At 42.6% G+C, this 20741-nt stretch overlaps 1 protein-coding gene across 1 annotated transcript; it reads left to right on the forward strand.

The window, feature by feature from the left end:
• Nucleotides 1-995: 995 nt before the first annotated feature.
• On the forward strand, nt 996-11918 carry SEC61A1 (SEC61 translocon subunit alpha 1). The gene is made up of 12 exons (XM_021532172.4): nt 996-1086; nt 2267-2334; nt 2987-3052; nt 3141-3219; nt 3911-4042; nt 4534-4643; nt 4842-4995; nt 5798-5958; nt 6616-6813; nt 7125-7316; nt 8802-8878; nt 9623-11918. The coding sequence occupies exons 1-12, from the start codon at nt 1080-1082 to the stop codon at nt 9807-9809; spliced, it is 1431 nt and encodes a 476-aa protein (XP_021387847.1). The 5' UTR covers nt 996-1079; the 3' UTR covers nt 9810-11918.
• Nucleotides 11919-20741: the final 8823 nt, after the last annotated feature.

The raw sequence follows: 20741 nt of genomic DNA on the forward strand, positions 1-20741 counted from the left end.
TTCATTGTTGTGTAGTGGGTGCAAGGAGTTCTTAGTGCAGAGCAAGGTCTACACAAAAAATACATGTGAAAAATGCATATTTTATGGTTGGCTTTTCGCAAATGTTACAAGGAATATTATATGTGCAATGTTAGAAAGTTACGCTGTATTCATTCTCTTAAGTAGTATGTTAAATGTAGTTTTAGGTTACAACATGAAGTTAAAATAGAAACTCTGTGATATAGGATTTGTTACAAGCTCAAGCAAAAAGATGAGATAATCAAGAAACTCTTCGTACAGAGATGTCAGTGAAGGGGGCCCATAAAAAGTTACAGCCTCCTTATCAGAAAAGACAAACATTCTTCCACCTTCTCTCCACCTTTGTGGAACCAACAAGATTAAGGAGAAAAAAGTGACAAAACTCAGAAAAGTTTTTTTTTGCAACATGCAAGGAATTTATGCATCATGTATGAAATATATGAATGTGCAATATGCTATTGCTTTTAAGGTTATTCCTTTGTTCACCAATATGCTTTTCATGACTTAATGTCCGAAAACATTCAGACATCCGTAATTCTTTGATTTTTATTGTCTTGCGATTGTCCTAACTCTAAATTTTATTCCTCTAATTGTATTACTATTTTTCTAATCATTTTATTATTATTAAACGTTTAAAAATTTTAAAAAACAAGTGATTAGCATTTTTCACAATACATAACCAGGAAACGAATTTTACGTGCTTATTTATGCATTTATCTGTTGAAATCTCTTAAACCAGCGCTACGCTTTTTGGTAGCTAAAACACGCGTTCCTCGACACGACGGGACACAGGAGCCAGTCCCGCACCACATCAAGATGGCGAGAGGCGCAGGACTACAACTCCCGGCAAGCTGCGCACCTACGGCGATCATCCGTGCCGTTGTTCTCGCTGACCGCAGAGCACGACGGGAGTTGTAGGCGGGGGCGGCGCTGCCGCGGCCCCGCGCAGGCGCGGCGGCGGCGGCGCGTGGCAGGAAGCGGAAGGGGGCGGCGGCGCTCGGAGCCTGACGTGTCCCTGCGGCCCCGCTCGCTGCTGCTGCTGCTGCTCGGCCGGCGCCGCCATGGGCAGTGAGTACCGGCGATTCTCCCCCCGGTCCTGCTTCTCCCCTCTGGCCGGGAAAGCGCCGTCCCGGCGGTGGAGCTCATGCCGGGGAAGGAACGGGCGCCGTGTGGCCCCGCCGCGCTGAGGGCGCCGGGCGGTGTCGGGGTGGGCGGGGGCGGTGTCACCGCGGGCCGGGGTCCCCGGCAGGGACGGTGCGGGGGAACTGCGGGCTGTGTCCGCATCCCGGGGCGATGCGGTCCCCGGGGGGCTGCGGGATCCGTACCTCCAGGAAAAGCTGCTTGGAAGTGCCTTAGTCGAGTGCTGTGTTACTGTGGATGTTGGAGAGACGCTTGATTTGATTTAAATTGAATGTTGCGGTCCAGTGGAGCTTTTCAGACATAATCGGTTGAAACTAAGAAAGTTATCTTCCGTGGGCTGGTCTGAAGTTACCGCTGAAGTTGCAGCCTTCCATGAAAAGGCGTCAGTAATTTCAGTTCTGCACTGTTGTATTCTTCTTAGCTCAAATCAGTCCAAAATAAGGATGCAACCTTAGATTTGTCGTAGCAGATTTAGAATTAACTCTTCTTCAAATTCTGAGCTCTCTGCTTATGGGAGAACTCGTGACTTTGCAAAACCCTTCTTAATTTAATGCTTATTTCAAGACAGATTTCTGACCCAAGGATGTGCCTTTTTGGCTAGGAGGGGATCATGGCATAAGATGTTCTGTAGACTAACTTGAACTCTTAAGCTGTACGGCCCAAAACTGTGTAGAATTTTTAAACTATATGGCTCAAAAGTAATACATACGTAATACCCAAGGCATTTTTTTTCTCTAATATTTGGCTAAGGAGAAACTACCATGAAGTAAAAGTACAAGGTGTTGATAAACTCATGTAAAGCAATGACAAAGGTTTTTTGGTGCTGTCAACCTACTCAGTGAAATGGGAAAATGCTTGACTTTCTTTAATTTTGTTCCCAGTCCATACTGTACTTAAAACATGTTAGCTGAATCTCTGTGTCACTTGAACAGATAATAATTTAATAATGCAAAACATACCCCCTGCCTCAAACTAAGCAATCAAAATTTCCCCAGAATTGGGGCTTTTATTATATAGAGTACATGTGCAAATTGAATTCAGCTTGAGCTTTTTTTAGTGTTTGTTGTATCCATGTGTTCACTTTGTCTTTTAACTTATTTCTGTACAGTAAAATTTCTTGAAGTGATCAAGCCCTTCTGTGTTATCTTGCCTGAAATTCAAAAGCCAGAACGGAAGGTAGGTTAAAATTTTCTTCCTAAATTTCTATTTGTGTGATATAAAATGTTTGGAGTCTGCATTTGTGGGATTTGGGGTTTCTTCCCTAATGGGAGAATGGCAGTTTTAGGTACAGTTGTTTTTAGTGGAGTGCGTGTGTGGTGCATCTCATGTGGATGTGGTTGTACAAGAATAAATGCAGTTGGGCAGATTTCTTTATGTCACAGCAGTGCATGGTGAGATGTTGAAGGCAGTACAGATTGAAGTGTAAACTAGAATAAGTTAAAGCAACAACTTGAAAATCTTTGCTTCATATGCTCTAATATAAGATTATTTGCTGAGATAAGCTGCTCCCTATTACTGTTTCTCACCATAAGCTCTTACTCGTGAAAATGTAAGACTCATTTCTGTGGAAGTACTAGATTTACCTTGCATTTACAAAAGCTTGTTTATTTGGATTAAATTTTGAATAAAGCTTTGTAGCTTTCATTGGTCTTATGTGGGATGAAAGGGATGAAAAGTATGTTGTTTTCTTTAGGGTCTTCTGTACTTTGTCCCTCCACAAGAAAACCATATGTGCTTCTATGAAAGTTTGCTTGATGGACTAGGTTTTATTATCTTGATGCATTTTTGATCCGTTGTTGGTTTTTGGTTTTGTGTTTTTCCTCTTTAGATTCAGTTTAAGGAAAAGGTACTATGGACAGCTATCACACTCTTCATCTTCCTAGTATGCTGCCAGGTATGTTTCCTTCCCTTTTTAAGGAAGAGCTGAAATGTATAAAGCCTGCTATGAAGTCTCTAATTTAATCTCTTGGTTGGAAATGCAGATTCCCTTATTTGGCATTATGTCATCAGACTCTGCAGATCCTTTCTACTGGATGAGAGTGATTTTGGCATCAAACAGAGGTATGGCCAGACTTTCAGGAGGGCAATTTTTTTACCTTGAATCCAAATGGTTTTGGACTTGCATTCTGTTCCATTGTAATGAATATAAAAACTGAAGTGGAGAGTAAAAAGTATTTTTTCTGTATTATTTAAAGTCATAAATCAATGTGGCATTGGGAAAGGCTCAACTTTTTTTTTTTTTTTTTTGAGGGAAATGGTTAGGGAAGAGACAGTTCCTAATTACTTGCATTGCTGCTGTTGCAATCTTCAAGATTGGTGTTTCAAAATCAGTTGTATTTCCTTGAGTGTTGTGGTTTCCTGGGTGACTTTGAGCCTGTCACACAGAAGATTGAAATGCATCGTAGTTTATATAAATTTCAGTTTCTTGGGGAGGCTTTCTAATGCAGCTATGAATTAAGAATGTGACAGTTTCCTGAATGCTCTTTATCATTCTATATCATTTGAGCTATCAGTTTATATCATACTTTCTTTCATGTAGAGTAAATGTATTCTTGACAGCAAAAGTCTTTTTCATGGAACACAGTATTTTTGAGGTACTGAGGAGTACTATGTATCAAACTGACTTCTGACAAACTTTTATTACCATTAATAATTTTTACATTTATAGAGATTTGGAGTTTTAGATCTCCTCCATTGTGAGGTAAAGGTTGATAAAAACTTTGAACTTCACTGTTCTTCCCGTGTCTGGCAGGAACGTTGATGGAGCTGGGCATTTCACCCATTGTCACCTCAGGGCTCATCATGCAGCTCTTGGCAGGTGCTAAAATAATTGAGGTTGGTGACACTCCAAAGGACAGAGCTCTCTTCAATGGAGCCCAGAAATGTGAGTAACAGCTCGTGCTGAGCACTGGTGGTTTAGAGTATCTCACCCTGACAGCAGAAAGTGTGAATTTACCATGGGATGAGTGGTGCAGTTGGGCTTGTGGGTTTGTGCCAGTCCCTCCAGCTGGTGTGCTGAGCGTGACGTTCCAGGGTCTGCAATATCCCTGTGGCCACTTAGGGTCAGCTGTCCTGATCATGCTCCCTCCCAGCTTCTTGTGCACCTGCTGGCTGGCATAGCAGGGGACACTGAGAAGTCCTTGACTTGGGGTAAGCACTGCTGAGCAACAACTAACACAACAGCACATCAGCCTATTATCAGCATTATTCTCATGGAAAATCCAAACCACAGCACTCCTCCAGCTACTACAAAGAAAATTAACTCTATCTCAGCTGAAACCAAGATTCTCTAAAAAAATGTGATTTCCGTTTCTCTAATTGCTCACTGACATAAATATCCAGAACAAACCCATACGTTTTCTTTTTATTCTGTAGTGTTTGGAATGATCATTACCATTGGACAGTCTATTGTGTATGTAATGACTGGAATGTACGGAGACCCATCTGAGATGGGTGCTGGTATCTGCTTGCTTATCACAATCCAGGTAATTTCTAGTCTTCTCTGCTTTTCTGAAAGGGTCAAAAAATCAGCCTTATGGACAGGCTGTGCCACATGCAGAGCAAGAAGACCCAACTGTACTTGCTTCTTCACATATAGTCTAATCTTTTAATACACATTATTCTTCTAACAAAATGAAAAAGACATGGAACTAATCTGTATTTTTTTTTTTTTTTTACTGTAGCTTTTTGTTGCTGGTTTGATAGTTCTGCTCTTGGATGAGCTGCTCCAGAAAGGATATGGTCTTGGTTCTGGCATCTCTCTCTTCATTGCTACCAATATCTGTGAGACCATTGTGTGGAAGGCATTCAGCCCCACCACAGTGAACACTGGGCGAGGTAATATGGCACAGTCTGTTTTCTTTACCGATAGTTTGTACCTAAAGACAACTTTTTTTTTTTACTGTTATCTTAATGCCAAATGCTGTTACTATCATCTTGGGTGTGTAGTGAATCTTGCTAATGTAGCAGATGCTGCTGTGCAAAGTGCAAGCACAAAGACATTTTTTCTCACTTTGTAATATCTCACAAGATATTTACTGAACTTGAGTTTCTTACAGTGCCTTCATTGTAAGTCAACAGTAGTAGACTGCCATTGTATTATGGTTGCTGTCCAACTTACTGGCCAGATATTAGCTGTTTCTTTCTGCTCCTTGCTTTTTTTACACTTTTCCTTAAAGACCTTATTCTCCAAACTCCACTGGAGATGATCCAGTTTGCTGCTGTATAGTAGAAAACAGAAGTGAGGTTATGCCATTTGCTGTAATCCAAACAATAACTTGTGTCTTACCACAAGTGACACTAGAAAGCCTGTAAGTTTACTTTTTTTTTTTTTAAGATCAAGAGGAGGAAAGAAAGTACTTGGTGCTTGTCAATGTTTCTAGAGACCAGTAGAGTTATCCTGTGCTGGGTTATGATTTAGTTTCTAGGCCACTACAAGGGGATTTAAAAAAAAAAATCTTGGAAATAACATAGCTGATATGAAGGGTGACAGTATAAAATCTGAGAACATGCTCAAGATGCAAAAGTCTCAGAGCAATCCCATTCTGAATCCTGTAGTTCAGAAATATGCTTAATAGGACAAAACACTGAAACTTGGAGATAATCACAGCTCACCTAACTTTTTCTTTTCCTTTCCAAGGCATGGAATTTGAGGGAGCCATCATTGCTCTGTTCCATCTTCTGGCTACTCGCACAGACAAAGTCCGAGCTCTTCGTGAGGCTTTTTACCGCCAGAATCTTCCCAACCTCATGAATCTGATTGCCACCATCTTTGTCTTTGCAATTGTCATTTACTTCCAGGTCAGTTGGAATAATGATGGTTGTAAAACTGCATGGAAGTAGGTCTGAAATTTACTTTCTTCTACAGGAAATTATATATACACAAGGCTCATTTTTGTACCTTATCTGGATAAGGTACAAAATCATCATCTTCTCTTAATTAGTTTCCACACTTTACTGTCGTCACACAGAAGACTTGAGACTTAGTTTGGTCTCTTAAAAAAAGAAACAAAAAAAACCAAATAAAAATACCTCAGATGCATGTGTGCATGTGATATTGTCTAACCCAAATGCTATTGCTTTTTACTGAGAAACACTTTGAAGTTTTTAGACCTGTGTGTCTCTTACTGTTTGTTGCTGAAGAATATAGGAAGTCGTAATGTTTCTTTTCCTGGATGCTTTGTTCAGTCTTCTTGAAACTTCGTATTTCTTCTGATGTCTGAATCTTTCATACCTTCTTGTGTGTGGGTGTGTGTTTAGACAGCCATGCAGGCTTGCAGACCCTTTGCAGAAGGGTTCTCATGGAGAGGCGAGCCCACTGGGCAGAGCATTTGTACTTGCACAAAATGATTGCAGGTTACTTCTGCTGTTGTCAAGGCCTTGCACTTGCAATTTATGATCTCTGCTATGGGTTCACATCCAGATGTAATGGAGGACTTTCTTCTGAAAACTTTTCAGGGCTTCAGAGTGGATCTTCCTATCAAATCTGCTCGCTACCGGGGCCAGTACAACACCTACCCCATCAAGCTGTTCTATACTTCCAACATTCCCATTATTCTCCAGTCTGCCCTGGTGTCAAACTTGTACGTCATCTCCCAGATGCTTTCTGCCCGCTTCAGTGGCAACTTGCTGGTCAGCCTGCTGGGCACCTGGTCTGTGAGTATTCTTTTCTCATCTTGCACACATCTTTACAAGGGCACCAGTGGAATGTGGGGTTGAAGAGATGGTCTCTCAGTATTAAGACACACTTTGATAGGTGGTCATGTACACTGAAGCTCCTAAATTAGTAATTTATTTGAATTAATGGTAACATAGGAAGCTTGCTGTGATGAATGTAAATGTGTGTGCTGCTGCAGTAGTAATGATGCGAAGTGACACAAAGGTGATACAAACTTTTGTAAGACTTGGCTTAATGGCTAAGAAATAGTGAGAAGATTGGTGACTGACTGCTTGCTTTCTTCTTCCAGGACACATCATCTGGAGGCCCTGCTCGTGCTTATCCAGTTGGTGGACTCTGTTATTACCTGTCACCTCCAGAGTCCTTTTCTTCAGTTTTGGAAGACCCTGTACATGCAGTTGTTTATATTGTATTTATGTTGGGCTCCTGTGCTTTCTTCTCTAAGACATGGATTGAAGTCTCTGGCTCCTCTGCCAAAGATGTAAGTTTAAAATGACAAATTATGTAAGCTTATGATGAAAACAGATGGGCAGTTGTAAGAATGAGTTTCTCCTGAGATGTTCTGCTGGTAATCTTGTTGGTAATATTCATTGTTTGTGTAAACAGGGACTGTGTCTTTTTTTAATTGAGAAAGAGTAAGACAGAGTGGGGGTAATTTTTTCCTGTTTTCTTTACTGCTTTTTCAAAACAGTATCAAAGCTTAAATTGCTTTAATTGGAATTAGGAAATTTACAACATAGAAACATGTGATCAGTGTGAGAGCAGGATAGGTAGAAACTCTTTCAGTGCCACATGACAGGTGCACAGAGTTCTGAGCTTCCTTTGTGGGAAAATTAACTGGAAGTTTTTACTTTTAACTTGAGAACACTGACAATGGGGAATATAGTGCAGTGCATTGATGTACCTGAGGCTAGCTTCTCAAAATTTCCATTTGCTGCAAGATATTTAACATACAGAAACTATATCATCCTGAAATTGGAGCTGGAAAACAAAATGGAAAATAGCTGTCATTGTGGTATGTTTGTATTGTGTGGTTCTGGGTAGGAGGTGAAGTTTGGCAGCCAAACTTTCCTTAACAAAAAAGTAATTGCACAGTTACTGTAACAGTGTGAGCACTCTCTTGTTTTGCACTTGCATCTTGCTGCTTCTCAGGCATGCAGGGAGGCACTCACAGCCATGTACAGTCAGATTTTTATTTCAGAGTAAAGCAATTCACTATTCAGAGTAGACAGTTTTTAACACTTTAATCCTTTTTCCTGTTACTAAGTAAAATAATTTTAGGTTAATTTTAAAAAGGTCAGAAATAAAAGTTGATAAATCATTACTTAAGTTTTCACTGTGTAGTGGAAAACTGGAAGCCTACTCATCTGAAAGTGTGTTTTCTCAGTGCATGGAATCAGTGATGAGCACCTTCATGTTCCCCTGCTAGTTTGTTACCCACAGTTGTTAGTAGTTTGCAGGGTTCTGCTGTAACCCTGTGCAACTGCAGAAATCCAGTTTTATAATAATGTTCCAAGAAGGGATTCTAAGTCTGATTTCTAGTGTAGCTCCACAAATAAATAGTTGACTCAGCTGAATGGAGGAAACCGAAACACTTCAAGGAATGGTTTTGCACCATCTGTGAAACCCTCATCAGGGGAAGGGCAGATAGCAAAACATGGACTGAATTATATGTATGAGAGCCTACCAGTATTCAAATTTTCCTTTTCTCACTAGGACTAGAATGATCCAGAAAGCTTTGTATAATTGACAGGTAGAAAAGTGCCTGTGACTGTAATTTATCTGCAGTTAAAATACTGGATATTTTGAACTCCGATGAATAATATAAAACACAATCCCAAACACAAAACAATACAAAAAATGCCCGACCCCACCACTATTTACATCTGTTTTGTCACAGTGCTACATTCCATGGCCTTGGGAAATCACACTAAACTTACTTGCTGCATTCCTTGATTCAATACAGGTTGCCAAGCAGTTGAAAGAGCAGCAGATGGTAATGCGAGGCCACAGAGAAACTTCAATGGTACATGAACTCAACAGGTGAGCTACATATTCCCTGTTCATGCACAGTGCTGTGGGCAAACAAATGGCAAAGTTTGCTTTGACTTCCATTTTCTAGCTCCTAGAACACAGATGTTATTTCAGCTTTGATGTCACATGCATGAGACAGAGAGCATTATCTCATTAATGGAAGATGTGTACAGTACAGCTTATTTTTGTCTTGCATTTAAAGAATTTGTCTCAAATTCTGGGGACCTTTTATTTTTTTCATTTATATACTCTTCTCAAGGTAGCTAATAATGAGCATTTCAGTATACTTTACTACTTCAAGCTGACCCAGAAATATTTTCTTACTATAATTTTTCATGTGTTATTAGTCTTAGTTTTCATGCGGACCTTACTTCTAAAATATATAATTACTTAAATCTCCTAGGTGCAGGGGCGGGCAGGGGTTGATGTCTTCAGGTTTTCAGATTTCAGGGTAGTACCTGTATATGCTTTGTGTTATGATAATGTTATTTTACCTTTGGATTTCAGTCATCTACAGATGATTTGAAGAGCCAGGAGCCATAAGTTTAATATTTGTGCATAATTCCATGGGGGACTGTAATACCTTCTCCTCTTAGTGTACCATTTTTTTCTTCTTCAGCCAGATTGAGTATTTTATATTCTTATCCAGCTTTCAGACCCACAAGGGAAGAGAGTATTCTGCCATTGACTTTTTTGTTACTATCTAAGCAAACTCTAATGGCCTCTTTTCTATTGTCATTTCCTGTTTTGCAGGTACATCCCTACAGCTGCTGCCTTTGGTGGGCTCTGCATCGGCGCCCTCTCTGTGCTGGCAGACTTCCTTGGGGCAATTGGCTCTGGAACTGGAATTCTGCTCGCTGTCACCATCATTTATCAGTACTTTGAAATTTTTGTAAAGGAACAGAGTGAAGTTGGCAGTATGGGAGCTCTTCTTTTCTAAACCTAGTTTCTCATGGACCCAGGAAAGAGAGGAGGGACATTCTCAAAGTGTAGCCAGTCAGGAGAAAAGAAGTATCATAAACTTGATAGTGTCATTCTATAGAAACACATATTTTAACAATGTTTCCAAAGCACATTCCCTTATGTTCAACCTTTTCTAGCATACTGTTTGCATTTTATAAATTGATGAGGAAGATGTGCAAAAAAATTTTTTAAGAAAATTGTTTTTTAATTATGTGTTAGGAGAGTCAGCTTTCTGACTTGGATTTAGTTCAATGACTCCTGAAAAATTTTTGAGCCCCTTTCACATTTAGTAACCTGAAGCCTGTACAGGTTTAATTAATGTTTGTTAAATGAATATTTGGAAGGGATTTTTTTCCATTTAACTTGTTTTTGCAGCTTCTTTGCAGTAATGGTGAAAAAAAACCTTTCCATCTGATGCTCAAGTTCCGTAATTACGGATGTAAGCACAAATGGTGTTTCTTGTGTTAGGGGTTTTTTCAGTATGGCAGATTTGAAAGGCAGTTGTTTCTTTTTACTACGATATAGTATCTATAATTCCAAATGTTTTGTCTTGTAATTACTACACTAGACTTTGTCAGCTGTTGAGTATTGGCTTGAGACTGTTTTCAAGTTTCTGTGTAAGAAAGGAGTGTGTCCTTTCCCACCACCTCTCCTCCGCAAGCAGAAAACTCAGGTAAATCTAGATTCTGCCAGAACCTGTGCCTAAGAGTTGCTACTTTGAAACTTGGTCAAACTGACTTTGTAAAGCCTTCTAATTAGTCTTTATTGCCATTAGTGGCTGTGCTTCTAGTTCTGATGTCAGCTGAAAGGAATGAGTGTTATGGCTGCTTAGATGCAAATCTGCTTGTGCTCCTTGCTAGAGTGAAGTTTCTCTCCTGATGATGAATTCTGGTCTCGTATCAATCAGGATGTTATCTGATTACTCATATCTAGTGAATTTTGAGTCTCATTACCACAAAAGACTGGAAAGAATGGATGCTACTTGTCTGTTCTTGTAGATCTAGCTTTGAGACCCTTGTCAGATAACTCCACTAAGGGGCTTATGTAGAAGGCTTTTCCATCCTATAATCTCACGGATTTGAGTGCTACATAGGAAAATACTCTTTCAGAAGGTATTGAGATTCCTTTTTTGAAGATCACACCTTCAAAATGGAGAGTTTACAGTTAAGGCTGTAATGGACCAGAATAAAACTGAATTTTCCATTTTAATTTAGGTTGTCAGTACTAATCAGGTGCCTAGGACCAAATGCAAATATTTGTGTATGAGTCTTGTAAATACACTTCTCCTCAATCAGTATTGGACAACATGGAAACCAGAAGGAGGAGTTGTGGCTGCTGGAACTTTTCTTTACACTGTATCAACATGCCTTCTGTGGATTTTTGCATGTTGGGCAGACAGTCTGGGAGTCACTGTTCCTGCTGGAGTGGTGGGACTCTGTTACACACCCAAGGAGCACAGATGACATCCAGAAACCTTTGTTAATACCAAACACATGGGAAATCTGCAGATGTGGATTGAGATGCACCTATCAATGAAAGTCAAATGCCTGGGATGAGGATCACAATTGGAAAAGGAATAAAAGAATTGGGATGAAGTATCCATGAAATGATCACTGTCAGCCATTCACTATGATGTCACCTTATGTTCAATATTTTTTCTGGTTTTTATGAAGTACTAATGCGCCACAGCACAGCTGTGATGTAAATGGAGACAGTTGAAAAGTGGCATTAAAAGGAGAGGGAAATAAATTCTGCTTTGGGGATTTTGTTGTTGTTTTTCCAGGACAAACTATTTTCATATAAAAGACTCCACTTCTGTGCATGCTGCTCTGGCTGGGCTGGAGCTGTACTTGTATTTTTGGTCATATCTGTTTGAACTGATTGCAGTTTAGACCATTTGCTCTTCAGTATCTAAGCAGCACTTGTTCTGTGCATCTGTATTTTTGTGGTCTAGTGGTGAATCTTTGTTACCAAATAGCCATGTCCTCAAAGCAGAACCTGCTGGCCATACAATGGATGTTCACAAAAAGAAATAATGCCTATAAAATCTGCTTTATAATGAAATAAAGTACATCTTTGGAGCTAGTGATTGGCTTTTGGTGCTTGGATACTGTTTCAATTCTAACACTTGTAGAGTAAGGTTACCCACCTGTGAGACTGAGAAAGTGGTACCCTCAAAATACCTGATCAGTGTCAGTGTGAAATAAAGACAATTTGTATTTACTCCAAGGTCTCTCAGTATCAGGTTGCCAAAATAACTGGATCTTGACCATTCCTTTGGGCTTTTCTTTTTTGAGTTGCAATTCTAAAGGCGCTGCACAAGTAAATAGAGGGTGAGTGGGGTAATGATGCATCACTTTAACAAAAACTGTTTCCATTAGAGACACAGTGCCAGTCTTTTTGTGGTGTGATAATTGAGACAACAAAAATCAAAGCTGATGATATTCCCAATATTGTTTTGCCCTTTGAGCTTTTAAACTTAGAGTAAGGGAAAATTTTGCCTTCCTCCTGAATAGAAGTATCCCAGTTCTTGAAAGCAAATTTACTTAAAATACTGTTACTGGTTGCAGGAAGTTCAGCCATTATTTTGGTCGTGTTTGAGGTCACTAAACAGCAGCCTGGTTTCTCCTATGCTGTTTTATTTTTCGTCACGAAACTTGCATTGATGACTGTGGTTGCCATGGGAATATTATCATCACACATATGATCACAGAAATAATTGAGGTCACTGTAGATATGAGTTACGTGCAAGAGCTGGATGAGAACTGACACCAGGGCAACATCTGACCTCTTTCTCCTGGGGTTGTTTTGTGCAGAATTCTTGACATGTCCTTCACATCTGCACTGCAGGTTTCAGGTGAAAGCTTTAGCATTTAAGGGCTGGGTATTTAATTTTTGTCCCTTTTGTCATTATTCATGAAGCTTTAAAAATCGTCTGATTTATTCTAGTTCACTTATTCCTAGAGCCTATTTCCATGTAATTTTGAGACAGCAAACAAATAGACTTTTTTTTCTAATTTCTCAAACATTTTGTTGTTGGGTTTTTATATTTAAAAATAAATTAATTCCTTTTGACTGCAACTGTAAAAGTTGTTTAAATGTTTCATGACTGTGCTCCCTTGATTTTTTTCTGGGGATAACTGTCCCATACTGCAAACAGACTGAATTGTGGAATTTGTGATTTAGGTTTTTTAGGCAGCTTTTGGAAAAGGAGGAAGCCGAGCGGCCCAGTACCTGCTTTTCCTAAGTGTCCTCTTTGTAAGGAATAACAAGCTTTAGGTGGCCCTCAGTGTCCCCAGCGCTGTGGGAGGCTCCGGGGTTCCTGGGGGCTGTTTGCTCGCGGCTGTGCTGTGCCACTGCCGGGTCCTGGGCCATCCCCCCGCCTGGATCCCAGACCTGCTCCCGGGGTGTTGCGGGGTGCTGGCCGCGCCCTCCAGCCCTTCCCGCAGCCCGGCTGCTTCTGCCCGTGGAGAAGGGACAGGGCAGGGACAGTGTCCCTCTGGGCAGGGAGGGACACTGGTGGCATCTCTGCTGTAGCCTGTGTGCGCGTTGCCTGTCCTTCACCTTCTTTCCCCGTCGCTCCTCTGCCAGGTTTCTGCCATGACCCCCCGGCCTTGGGCAGCCTCCTGCCCCTAAAGCAGGTGCGGGTGCTGGGACAGCGCCGGCGGCTCCGGGGGCTGCGGCTCCGGAACGGCTCCTCGGTCCTGGAACGGCTCCTGGGTCCCGGAACGGCTCCTGGGTCCTAGAATGGCTCCTCGGTCCTAGAACAGATCTTCGGTCCTGGAACGGCTCCTCGGTCCTGGAACGGCTCCTTGGTCCTAGAATGGCTCCTGGGTCCTAGAACGGCTCCTCGGTCCTGGAACGGCTCCTGGGTCCAGAACAGTTCCTCGGTCCTGGAACGGCTCCTGGGTCCCGGAACGGCTCCTGGGTCCTAGAATGGCTCCTCGGTCCTAGAAGAGATCCTCGGTCCTAGAAGAGATCCTTGGTCCCGGAACGGCTCCTGGGTCCTAGAACAGCTCCTGGGTCCTAGAATGGCTCCTTGGTCCTAGAACAGCTCCTCGGTCCTGGAAAGGCTCCTGGGTCCTAGAACAGCTCCTCGGTCCTGGAACGGCTCCTGGGTCCTAGAACAGCTCCTCGGTCCTGGAACGGCTCCTGGGTCCAGAACAGCTCCTCGGTCCTGGAAAGGCTCCTGGGTCCTAGAATGGCTCCTCGGTCCTGGAACAGCTCCTCGGTCCTGGAACGGCTCCTGGGTCCAGAACGGCTCCTCGGTCCTGGAACGGCTCCTGGGTCCCAGAACGGCTCCTCGGTCCTGGAACAGCTCCTCGGTCCTGGAACAGCTCCTCGGTCCTGGAACGGCCGCTCAGCCCGGAGCGGCCCCTCCGCTCCGCCGAGCCTCCCGGAGCCCGGAGCCCGGCCGGAGCCTCCGCCCGCCGGGTGGCAATGTTACCCTGCGAGTCAAGCGCGGCAGTCGGGATCGGGGAATCAAAGCTGTCCCAAGTGCGTCCTTTCTTTTCCTGTGCCTCTATGCCGGTGGGCGTCGTACAATGTAAAAAGCTCGGAGCAGAGTTTGCCGATATTTCTTTGCGCTTCCTGGAGCTACCGCCAGGATTGAGGTTGTTTTAAGATGAAACGCTGAAAATAGTATTTTAGAGCGTTTGTAATGTTTATAATATTTTCTAATATATTTCAAGTATGCTGGGTGTCAAGGGGCAGGTATCTTCTTCTGCCACTTAAGCCTAGACTGAGACAGTCTATGGGATTGGAAAGAAGACAAGAAAAGAAGCATTTAAAACCAAAATCAATATTCTAAGCTGGGGACCTAATTAGCCAGCTAGACTTTAAGCTGCTGGTTTATAATATGCTCCTGGATGGATCTGCTAAAATTGAAACTCTTCTGTGGGCCAGGTTCTAGCAATCCTCTGGCCATTGCCAGCGTGGTTCCAGCCAAGCTGGCAGCGTTTGGCAGAAAAGAAATACCCTGAAAACTGGCACCTCCTTTGGCAGCTGTATCACAGGGGCTGGAGGCTGAATGAGCACAGACATGATACACTTTGTCATCGCAGACGGGGCCGTCAAGGTCAGAGATGGGATGCTGGCTCTGAGATATTTCTTGCTGAAGAACAAGAAGACTGGGCCAATATCTCAGAAATAGGAATACCTGGAAGCTTAAAACAGAAGGAACAAATAGAACAGTGAGGATACTTATTTTTAAGAAACTGTTTCAGGTATTTTTTTATTGCTTTGAAGAAAATCAGGATACATGGTACAAATATAAAATCCCAAATTCCCCTTCTTAGATATTAAGGCTAAAGTGGATGGTTCCAAAAATGGTGTGAACACTGCTGAGGAATATTAGCTATCTGAAGTCTCAGGTGAGTATTATCCACTTTAATCTTCAGCATGTCTGAAGCTTTCTGATGTTCTTACAGGTCTAATGTGTCTCTTCTTTATTCCTGTGGTGTGAAGATTTATGAAAGAAAAATACAGCTCCAGATATATAGGAAGAGGCTACAGTGAGCAGAACATTCTGCCCGATTAACTTTGCTATATTAGTGTGATTTTTATTTTTGTTTAAATAGCTTTATCTTTTGGCAGTGCAAGAACATGAAATTGTTGTTGCTGCTGTATTCCTTAGGGCTGCAGAACTATGCCTAACGCAGGTAGAGCAGGAGATCCCTGTGACCACAAACGTGGTCACTTACACAAGGATTTGGGATTACAGAGCTCAGCTGCAGGAAGTAACTGCAGGGTGTGAGGTGAGAGGCCATGAAGGAGCTGTGGGAAGAAGCAGTGCAGGAGTCAAGGGCCAGTGAGGGGATGTACCCTTGTGAAGCTGGGATGTGGTGGCATGATGTGCCTATACGTAAAACCAGTGTATCTGAAAATGCTCCTAAGCTCCAGGATTCTGAAGACTGCTGACAACAAATAAAGAGTGCCTTGGGTGGCTGTAGATGGTGATTAAAATGCAGAAGGGCAGCTGCCTGCTGGATCTCCCCTGCCAGACAAGCCCAGAATACCTGTGTGCTATAGAAATCAGTGATTTGTTTAACCTTGGTGTCCCAGACTGACCTCATGTTTCCTTAGCACTGTCCAAAGTTTTCTTTGTGTTCTGCAAATGTAGAAACTTGTAAGACACTAAAGTGTGTTTGTTAAAATAATTAGTTTTCTAAGCACTTTTATCTTGGATGTTTGAGGATAAAGCTTAAACTGTTGATGTTTAAGTTATTGGAAGAGCATTTTTTTAACCTAGCCCCCTTGCTTTGAGTGACTCTTGAAAGGAAGAGAGATTTATTGGGGGGACATGTTAATTTCCTCAAGTAGGTAGAAAAGAGTTGTCTCTTATCTCAGTGCTTCCCATTTCTTAAGCAGTGCAGGCTGGCAGAAACAAGCCAACATTTGGGATAAGACTTATCTAATTTAGTGATGGAACACAGTAGCACAAGCCAGGGAGTCTGACACTACTTTCTGCAACTGAGGTACATCAAAGTCATTTTAATTAGGTTTAAACACAGGTATCCACCTTTTTGTAGAGGATAGCTGGAAGCTCACAGGATCCATTAAACTGGAATGGTGGCAAGGATATGTGAAAGAAGGGCTCTAGTGGCAGAGCAAATAGAATAAAAGTGTTTCCATTTTTATGAAGTGGTTTCTCATCTGTTATTTGTGTTGCAGGGGTTGTTTCTTTTGCATGTGAGCTCTCATTTTTGTAGGTGGTGGTTGTAATTACATTATCATGGAGATTTTTAGTTCCAAAAATTGTACACTCTGAAAAAAACCCTTCCACTTAAAAAAAAAAAAAAAAAAAAAAGAAGAAGAAGAAGAAAAAAGAAGCTGCAGAGCAGAACAGGACCTGTCCCCAGTCCTACAGCTGATCACTACAAGAGTCCTGGCTCAATGTCTGCCACCTCTTTACTGGCCTCTTCCACCAATGTTGCCTCTTCTTAAAGCACCAGAATAAGTGTTAACTCTGTAGTGATTGAAACACAGATCCAAACTCCATACATGTATGTATATAAAGTAGCTGTCTTTAAAACATAACTATCAACATTTAATTAATGAAATAATACCCTTAATTCTGTCCTTAATCCCACAGTCAGTGTGTGAGCAGTGAGCTCATACCTGTAGGAGAATGGGGGTCAGGGAATTGAGTGGTCCATGGGCCCTCATGGTCATGTTTTCCTTAGTTCATGCAGAATTGCTGATACATCACAGTCTTGTCATTATTTCACCCTTGCAGAATCTTTCTACTTCTCCAGAGAGTGTTTCCTTTATGCATAATCCATTAAATGACAATCAGAGCTTTGAGTGCCTGGGATTCATCAAGTTTAACACCTTACCTTTATTATAAGGAAAGACAAAACTATTTCTCTATGGTTTTGGTTGTTAAATATAATAGCTATAAAATTGACTCAATCTAGATCTTTTACCTAAGCAGTGGTGACAGACTGATGCTACTGGGGTTCTAGAAGGTGTTGTTGGAGACAAAATAAAGTTTCCTGCAGGGTGTTACATTGCTTCAGCTCAGGGAGCTCTGTATGAGCATAACAAAGCCTCACTCTCTAATCATCAGGAAAAAACATCTTTATTTAACCCAGACTCCAGCCCACAACTTGAAAGACCTGAGGAAAATGCTCCATTTTATTTCTTTGTGTTCCACATGTGGATCTATGCTGGGAGGTTCTTGAACAAAACAGGTATTTCTCATGTCAGAGCTTCAGTCCTTCTGTGGAAGTGACACTTAGACGGTCCAAACTTTACATTTCCCATAAAAATGTGTTGCTGCAAATGCAAACACATTGGGGAGCACTCTGTTCCCCTGCTTAGAGCCCCCTCAGCAGGTACCTCTGCCATCTGAATAGATGCTGTTTTGTTCCATTACCAGGCAGAGCCATTACTGCAGTAATAAAGTGCAGCTTTGCCTTTCTCTTGGAAATCCTCTGGCAGGAGCACGTGTGGCTCTTGCCAAATACCTCTGTCAGGGGTAGGAGCAGGAGAATGCCCAGAGAGGTGGGCAGCAGAGGTCAGAGGTGGCCTTTCTTCCCTGTGCATCAGAGCTTTGTGCACACACATCTGTCTGCTGGAAGGCACAAGAGCCTCCTACCACTGGCTGCCAAATCAGATGGGGCACAGGAGCTTTGTGACCTTGTCCAACACGACCTTTCAAAGGGTGTGAGATGAGCTTCACACAATTTGTTTTCATCTTGCAACAACAGCAAGAGCACTTGACCATGTAAAACAACTTTGCTATATTTCTATCTAAAAGGCTTAGCAATTCCTGGATGTATTTTTTTATTTTTTATTTTCTCACTTGTTCCTATGTGTGTGTTCCACTGGTGTTTAAATGTCATTGGATGAGTGTTTTCCTGCTGCCCCACCCTGGTTGGGTGGGGTTGCCAGCTCTGTGTGAGGGAAGGTGACTGGTTTTTCTGAGACTGGTGATGATATGTGTGTATAGACCTGGCAAGATCCTGCCTTCTGGATTGGACAAAGCAAATTCATCCTCTGAAAAAATCTATCCAAAGGGACAGGACCCTTTAGGAACATACAGTTATCAGTCTCTGTAATCTTAGGTGCCTATCACCTGTATCCAAGTTGTACAATACAGATGTCCAGAGGGGCTGGAACCATTCAATAAAGCTGCTGCAATAGTTCTTTACATTAATACTGAGTTTGAGCACATCACTCCTGCGGTCACTGCTCTGGAAAACCACGTGCAGCTCTCAGTCCTGGAGAGCATTGGGGATAATAAAAGAGCAGACAGGCTGAAGCAGGGCTGAGGATCCTGACAGTCCCCACTTGGGACCCAGCAAAGGTGGTGCTGGGGAATGTTTTTGGCCTCTGTGGCAGCTTTTGGCTTGCTCATTCTCAGTACTTGCCTAAATATATTTTGGATTGTTGTAGCTGTTATTGTTTGTGATAAAGGCTTGGACAAAAGGTCTATTGATCAGGCAGGCCTGGCCATCCATCTCTGTCTGCCTCTCCAGGCAGCTGGGCTGTGGTGCATTGACACTGCTGAGCCACTGCTCTGCACCGGGCTGGCACAGAGTTCTGCTCCCTGGGAGGGAAAAGTGTGATGGCACCACGGATGCCTTTGCCTTTCTCCCCACATGCACACGAGAACCTCTGTGTGATCACAGAGCGATGTGTGACGGGCTCTGAGCCTGGTTCAAAGCTTATGATGACCTTGCTCCCATGGTCTGGTTTAGTAAGGAACAGTCTGCCAGGTTTGAATGCTCACGACATTCAAGCCTCACAGAGCAGAGAGATTATCATAGAAAAAAAAATCTCTGAACTTTATACTTTTTCTTTTTTTTTAATGAAGTCAACTATTGAGTGGCAAAAACCTTGTGACTGGAGGAAAACTCCTGGGTTTCTTAGGAAAAGTGAAATATTTCCTGTAGTTATTGTTTGAGCTAAACTTTGCTTGTCTAATGATGAGAAATGGTGTGTGGTGCAATTAGATAACACATGGAAAATAATCATATTTCTGGAATACTTGTCAAAATACAGGCCATGTTAGAAATTAAATTGCATCTCATGCAACGATTCTTGCGTTGACAGAGAAATTAAATACTTTTATTCCTAAAATAGGACAGAATAAGATATTTAAAATAAAAGGCATCAATATTGCTAATGAGTATGCAGAAAAGATGGTTACATCTCTGGTGGCTCTGAAGTAGATCTTACATCCAGACATGATAATGCAGAAACTTCTGTTTTGAAGAACTAGCTGGGAGAAAAAAAAGTGAGATTTCAATATAGATTCTTTTTAATGTAGTTAAGAGAGTACAAAATTAGGACTGACAGTAAAGTTGACCAACAATAAGTGGGAGTTGCAGTTACCTGTTTTGACATTTAATATCTCAAATTTAAGTATTTATTCCTTTTATAGGAGGTTTTATTTTCAAGCGCTGGAGTACAGAAGTAACAGTATAACTTCAAAAGTGAATATATTTTTTTATACATGTTACCATGTGTTCTTATGTTGTTGTTGTTGTTGTTTTCTCAGTGGAGCCTTCCCTGTTTCCGACACCTCCTGCTCGGTGCCGCTGTGAAAGGCGCGGTGGGTGTCCCGCAGGGGCTCAGCGCAGCAGTTCTGGCAGGGCCGGCTCCGGGGAGGTTTTTGGGAGCCGGGTGGTGCCTGCAGGGCACAGACAGCGGAGCCGGGGCGGTGGGGATGAGGGCAGAGCGCCGGGACGAGCCGGGCTCTCGGCGAGGGCAGGAGCGGCCGCAGGAGCCGCTGTGTCCCCTGTGTCCCCCGTGTCCCCCGGCCCGTCCCCGCTGTCACCCCTCGCCTGCCGCCGCTCCCATCAGCGAGCTGCGCCCCGGGGGATGAAGGAGCGCTCGGACAATGGGGATGCTGTAGCCCGGCTCCTGTGCCCTGCCGGGGACGCCAGCCTGTCCCCACAGCTGGCAGCTCACGGGCCAGGTGACGTGGGACTGATGCCGCAGACGTGCGGGAAGGAGCGTTGGTGGGAGTGAATTGTGACTCCTTTTGGCTGGTGAGATAGTTGAGGGGAACTGAGTGCAGGATTTGAGGTCCCCCATGCACACGGATTTGGAAATCATGTGTCTCAGAAGGTGTCTAATAATAACTGAATACGTGATTTGATTCATAACTTGAAGTAAAATCTCTGCCTGGGGTTTTGGTGCATTTGCTTCTCAACACTTTTTTGTTCTCCCTTCTATTTTTTTACTGGCAGTATCTTCCTGGGGAAAAGGTTGCCAGAGAGTCTGCTGCATTTCCAGGGGGTTCCTCTTTCTCTTGCTTTCTCCATTTCACCTTTCTACTCATCCTCTCTCTCTTCTCTTGTGATGCACAACCTTCTTTCAAACATCCCATCTCACTTGTGCTTCTGCTGCCTTCTCTGGGATTGCATCTGCTATACAGAGGGTTTATTTTTCCCCT

Source organism: Lonchura striata, chromosome 12 (genome assembly GCF_050655825.1).
Source record: "Lonchura striata isolate lonStrDom1 chromosome 12, ASM5065582v1, whole genome shotgun sequence".
Taxonomy (NCBI): domain Eukaryota; kingdom Metazoa; phylum Chordata; class Aves; order Passeriformes; family Estrildidae; genus Lonchura; species Lonchura striata.

Excerpts from the sequence above, each read along its gene's own strand:
- SEC61A1 (XM_021532172.4), top strand. Across the intron at positions 3,220-3,910 it reads GATTTTGGCATCAAACAGAG|GAACGTTGATGGAGCTGGGC; the intron begins GTATGGCCAGAC and ends CGTGTCTGGCAG. Across the intron at positions 6,814-7,124 it reads GCCTGCTGGGCACCTGGTCT|GACACATCATCTGGAGGCCC; the intron begins GTGAGTATTCTT and ends TTCTTCTTCCAG.